This window comes from Apodemus sylvaticus, chromosome 8 (genome assembly GCF_947179515.1).
Source record: "Apodemus sylvaticus chromosome 8, mApoSyl1.1, whole genome shotgun sequence".
Classification (NCBI taxonomy): domain Eukaryota; kingdom Metazoa; phylum Chordata; class Mammalia; order Rodentia; family Muridae; genus Apodemus; species Apodemus sylvaticus.
Genome location: NC_067479.1, coordinates 111,512,593 through 111,518,592, shown reverse-complemented (window position 1 = coordinate 111,518,592; position 6,000 = coordinate 111,512,593). Strand labels below are relative to the sequence as shown.

Genomic DNA, 6,000 nt, shown 5'->3' with positions numbered 1-6,000 from the left:
TTGTCGCGGGGAGGGGAAGAGAGGTCGAGGCAAGGAGAGGTGGTCTACATAAGAGAGGAGGCAAGGAAGACTGGGGGGCATGAGGGTCAAAAGTAGTGGAGCTCTGAGGTTTTGGGGGCGCTCCGCACTTCCCCCCTCTAGGCCTTTGCAATCGCCCTCTCCGCCGCGGACACTGGAGAGTTAAGCCAATAAACACGTAAGCGCCGCTCGCTCCCCAATAGGCAAGATGCCTCTCCGGCTCTTGGCTGCATCGACAGCTTGCAACACTCGGCATCTTTTCTGGAGGCGCCTCCTTCAGCGGCTGCAGATGGCATCCGGCTGCGGGCTCGGGGCTCGCAATTGATTCTCGCCCTTGCCCACCTCGGGTGCACATACGCACCTCTCCCTTCTCCTCCTCCCCTCGCGCTCCTGGGTCTGCGCTCAGCTCGCGTTCGCCGGGCGGAGGAAGCAGTCGCGGCGGCCGAAGCTGAGCAGCAGCGCTCGCTCTCTCTGACCTAGGAAGAAGCGCCCACCGGGACAGCCGACCCTCGGCTGCCTCCAGCGCCCCCCACCTTTTGCACCCCAAGGAGGAGGCTCCGAGGACCCCCCTTTCCCAGCCGCTACCATGCTGGACCCTTCGTCCAGCGAAGAGGAGTCTGATGAGATCCTGGAAGAGGAGAGCGGCAAGGAGGTGCTGGGCTCGGCCGCGTCCGGAGCGCGCCTGTCTCCCAGCCGCACCAGCGAGGGCTCGGCGGGCAGCGCCGGGATGGGGGGCAGTGGCGCCGGGGCCGGGGTGGGCGCCGGCGGCGGTGGGGGTAGCGGCGCGAGCAGCGGCGGCGGGGCCGGGGGGCTGCAGCCCAGCAGCCGCGCCGGCGGCGGCCGGCCCTCCAGCCCCAGCCCGTCGGTGGTGAGCGAGAAGGAGAAGGAAGAGTTGGAGCGGCTGCAGAAGGAAGAGGAGGAAAGGAAGAAGAGGCTGCAGCTGTACGTGTTCGTGATGCGCTGCATCGCCTACCCCTTCAACGCCAAGCAGCCCACCGACATGGCTCGGCGGCAGCAGAAGGTAGGCGCGCCGCGAGGCCGGGGAGCGGCGCCCGGACGTCGCCGGGCAAGCGGGCGGGGCGAACAATGGGAACCTGCGGCGCAGCTGGCGAGGAGGAGCCGGGGAAGGTTGAGACCGCGCCCTGGGACTAGGGGCCGGTCTCGCCGCCGCCCAGCTTGGCTCGCGAGCGGGGAGATAGCCCTGGGATGTAACAGGGGCCTGCGGCACAGGGCTGCGCGAACGGGCCTCCCTGCGGGGGGAGCCAGGCGGGAAAGTCCGGCTCGCTCTGTGACCTAAGTGGCACGGGGAGTGACTTGCAGCGGGCAGCGCCCACAGAGGCCTTGTCGCTTGCGGGGCTCCCAGCGCTCCAGAGAAGCGGCGGCTGCGCTGCGCTCTGGCCCGCCCTCCGGGGCGTGCACTGGGCGGGCGCAGGTTCCCGGCAGGTCTGGGCGCGGGTGTGGAGCTCTAGCCTCGCCGGACTCTCGGGGCAGCGGGTAGCCGCAGGGGCACGCAGAAAAAAAAAGGCAGCCCAGGAGGCGAGGTTTTCCGTGACTCAGCCAAGGGCGCCCCCTCGCCGCCTGGTCAGCTGATCTCCACCTAGGATAGCCTAGGGGTCCTCCTCCAGCAGCGCTTTCCTCTTGTCAGTCGTCCCTCCAATCCTTTTCCCCTTCCTCATGGATCCCAGGGCAGGGGCGCGCCTAGTGGGTCTCTGGGTCTGGGTCAGCACTTCCACCATTCCCCCTTTGACCCTCTTCTCCTCCCAAGGTGACTTCTCAGCCACCTTCTGGCTTCGCCGAAGCTTTCCAAACCCTCTTGTTACTGGCTTGATAAAAGTGCAGCTACAAACAGCTTCTCAATTACAGTCATAAAAAGCTTTTTGTGTCTGAGGCAGGGGGCAAGGCCATGCCGGCTTTGAGCTGCTTTTGATGGGGGGGGGAGGGGCGTTACTATCTCCAACCACAGAAAGGACAAAAGGGAGGTGCGGTGACCAGGGGCTGAGGGTCAGTGATGAGGATCAGCCAGGAAAGGGTCAGGAGCTCAGTGGGAGTGAGTGCATTAGGTTTTGTCTCTGGGGGAAAAAAAATGAAGCATTTAAGCTTACATGAGGTCATTTGAACCCGGGAGCCATGGGAGGTTCTGGCTGAAAGCCATCAAGGTTGTGAGACTATTTCTTAAAATAGTAATTTAAGAAACGTTGCTGCCGCCGTTTAAATCTAAATTTTATGTTGCACAAGTAAGGTGTTGGATCTGTCCATATTTACCTTGCATCCTTATCTCGAGGTGGAACAGACTGCTGTGTTTGTTTTGCTTATATGTGTATATCACCCAGCCCTATCAGTTTATTTTAGCTACTACTGCTTGGAAACCAGTTTTATTAAGTCAAAAAGACTCATTTCCCAGGTGAGAAAAGGAAGGAGGGCCATACACACCACACTCTACCCCGGTCCCTGCAATACCACCTTACAGAGGCCTTTGGCTATCCACCTGTGTTAGGGCAGAAATATTAGAGATTGTCAAATTTTGATGAAATTTTTAGGTTGATTGTGGCTCTACATAGTCAGCTAATTTAAATTTCAGCTTGGAATTGTGTTACTTTTCTTTATAGTATGGTAAATTCCACCTCCAAAATCTCATCAAGGACTAGATTAGTCAAAGATGTTCTAGACTTTTGCTATGAAAACTGACTTTAAACGGAATGAAACAAGATTTTCCATTAGTCAGTGGAAGGCTTTATATAGATGAGCAGGTCCAACAGTGGAAGAAATCCTGTAGGAATCTAGTTCTATCATCTAGAAAGATAGCCATGAGACCACCCCCTCCTATCTGACTGCAATATAGTACCTCAGCCAATCCAAAGCTGTTATTTGAGGGGAAAGCCTGTTTTTACACATGACCTTTCAACACCAGAGAGACTCCAGCACAGACTGATAACCCTGGCTTTCTGTCGAACTATTTTTAGACACTGCAAAAACCTATTGCTAAATATACATCCCAGTAAAATAAGCCCAAGCCTAGCGGCTACAGTGAAAACAATATATATACTTTATTTTCATATATGTATATGAAAATAAAGTTTCCTTGTTGCTCTGCCTTTTACTGTTTGGTGCATTCTGGAGGAGATAATATTGTTTCTCTCAAAACACAAACTTTCGAAATTCTGAAAGTAATGGAAAGGTTTGCCTACTCATTGTGGTAAAATTTAAAGCCAAAAAAAATAAAAATTGGTAAGCTAATAGCAGTCTGGAGCACTGTATGCACCTTGTGACCTGAGGGTGAGCTTTGAACAGACTGGAAACAAGTGTATTAAAAAAAAGACAGATGAAAGCCGATGTAGAGAAAGGGTTAGAAAGATGCAGAAGGCAGAGAGAGAGAGAGAGAGAGAGAGAGAGAGAGAGAGAGAGAGAGAGAGAGAGAGCTGCCTGTGCAAACAAGTCATGAGACAGTGATTATTACATATTGTCCTGGCATAGACTACATGTGGTATACTCAGAGGACAGTGCACCTGATGAAGCACATTCCCAACTTTAGTTATCTACAATGTGAGAGGCGCTCCATTTGGACCATTTTATCAAAGTCCTTGCTTTATTGTTTGAACAGTTTAAGTTAACTGAAAAAACTGGGACTAAGAATACACAGATCCCACACGCAGAAACAAGTCTCCTATGTTGTTAATTACTCAGCAGAATTATACAAGCCAGGAAGAGCTGAAGTAGTACATTACCAGTAAACTTTATAGCTTTTGTCTGAATACATTTTCTGTTCTTACATCATATCTGCTTTTGTTCTAGTGGTGCGGGACTCCAAAATGCAGAGTCTTAGATCCACAAAGCAAGTGGTTCCAGTGCTTGCCCTGACATCCTCAGCCCAAAAGATCATTTTGAATTCTAAGAACCCTGGCATAATTGCCAACATCACTCTGAAACTCAGAGTTTCTACTAGTTTGCCTGAAGTATAATGAAGACAGACAAAAGAGTAGGCATTGAGCCAAGGGGTGGTCTGATTCTAAATCCTGTATTCTGAATAGGAGACACTGGCAATAAATAGAGTGTACAAACAGGAGGCTAGCACACTGATAGCGGCATATCATGCACCCTTCTGTAAAAAGTGATCTTTATACTTTCCTCAAGAAAGAGGCCCACTCCTTTTTGCCTGAGCACCCATCAGAAGTCAACATGGACATAAAGGACATGAAGCAAAATCCAGGCCCAATAGCTGTTGGATCTGCTGGGCACCCTTCTCTTACTGTTTTTCCCTTTTCTGTCTTTCTGTCTTTCTTTCTTTCTTTCTTTCTTTCTTTCTTTCTTTCTTTCTTTCTTTCTTTCTTTCTTTCTGTCTCTTTCTATCTTTCTTTCTTTCTTCCTTCCTTCCTTCCTTCCTTCCTTCCTTCCTTCCTTCCTTCCTTCCTTCCTTTCTTTCTTTAACATTGTTCAAACTAAAAGAAAAAGTACATTAGTTCAGGAGAATAGTGAGGAGAGGCAGAGGAAGATGATGCTGTTTGGATAATGCTGATAGTTAACACTTTTTTATTGGAAAGAAAAATTGAGCATCCAGCCAATCTTTTCAATGTAAAGAAAAGACTATAGCAGACACTTTACAAAATGTGTTAACATTTGTACTGGCTAGTTTTGTGTGTCAATTTGACACAGGCTGGAGTTATCACAGAGAAAGGAGCTTTAGTTGGGGAAGTGCCTCCATGAGATCCAGCTGTGGGGCATTTTCTCAATTAGTGATCAAGTGGGGAGGGCCCCTTGTGGGTGGTACCACCTTTGGGCTGGTGCTCTTGGGTTCTATAAGAGAGCAGGCTGAGCAAGCCAGGGGAAGTAAGCCAGTAAGAAACATCCCTCCATAGCCTCTGCATCAGCTCCTGCTTCCTGACCTGCTTGAGTTCCAGTCCTGACTTCCTTTAGTATTGACCTGCAACATGGGAGTGTAAGCTCAATAAACCCTTTCCTCCCCAACTTGCTCTTGGTCATGATGTTTGTGCAGGAATAGAAATCCTGACTAAGACAAATTGGTACCAGCGTAGTGGGGTATTCCTGTGACAACCTGACCATGTTTTGGGGAGGACTGTTGAAGGACTTTGGAACTTTGAGCTAGAAAAGCCATTAGACTATTAAGATCTCAGTGGAAAGTTCTGTAGGAGTTTGGAAGACAATGTTAAGAACGGTGCAGAAGATGGAGACCTGGCTTGTGAAATTTCAGAGGGAAGATTAAAGACTCTTACAGTGGCCATGTTTTGATTGTGAAGATTCTGTGGTTTTGGTTAGCTGGGGCTGAAGAATCAGCTGTGAGTAACAAGATACCAGAACCACTAAAGCAAACCTTTGTGTTACTGGGACAATTGATGCTGGTTAGCTGGAGCTAAGAAATTAGCGGTGATTAAGAAGAGACCAGCATCACTGAGATGAAATCTTCTTGGAAGTACTTTCTGAGAGCACAGAGAGTGTGTTCCAGAGATAGACACAGTTGTATTTTGTGCTGTGGCTGGACTTGGTACTATGTAAGAGTCACCCAGATGGTACTGGTTTTGAAGACATGAAGGGATCATGAAGAGCAGCTGAGGGTCTTGGCACAGTGAGAGGCCACGGAAGGCCATTGGTGAAGGTGCAGCCTCAGTTGCAATTGATGGCCCAGGACTTGAAGGGGTCATGCATAGGAGCAGAGGCTTGACACCATGAAGAGAGCCTATGAGAGGCTATTGGTGAAGCCTAATTACAGTAGAAGTCAGCAGTGTTTTGGAGAAGCCAGTGCCATGAGATGACCACCAAGAACAGTAGCAGCAGTGGAGTACAGGCAGCTGGAGCCTAGAAGACAAGCTGTGTGCTAAAAAGGGCAGAGCTGGAGAAGTGACCCACGCCCTTGGAGGAGCCCGGAAGATTGTGAGTTGGATCCCAGACATTGAACCATTGGAGTTTGAGTTTTGCTTTTGGTTGTGACTGTGCCATGATATGTTTCCCTCTTGAAGAAAGAAAGTGTTTTAG

General features: G+C 50.2%; 1 protein-coding gene across 1 annotated transcript in view; it reads left to right on the top strand.

Annotated features, from left to right (window-relative positions):
- The first annotated feature begins 297 nt into the window (after window positions 1-297).
- Window positions 298-6,000, top strand: part of Cadps (calcium dependent secretion activator) — a 467,230-nt gene continuing 461,527 nt past the window's right edge. Inside the window, exon 1 of the mRNA XM_052190346.1 lies at window positions 298-1,039. Coding sequence (XP_052046306.1) covers window positions 605-1,039 — 435 coding nt within the window. The 5' untranslated portion in view covers window positions 298-604. The remainder of the gene's footprint in view (window positions 1,040-6,000) is intronic.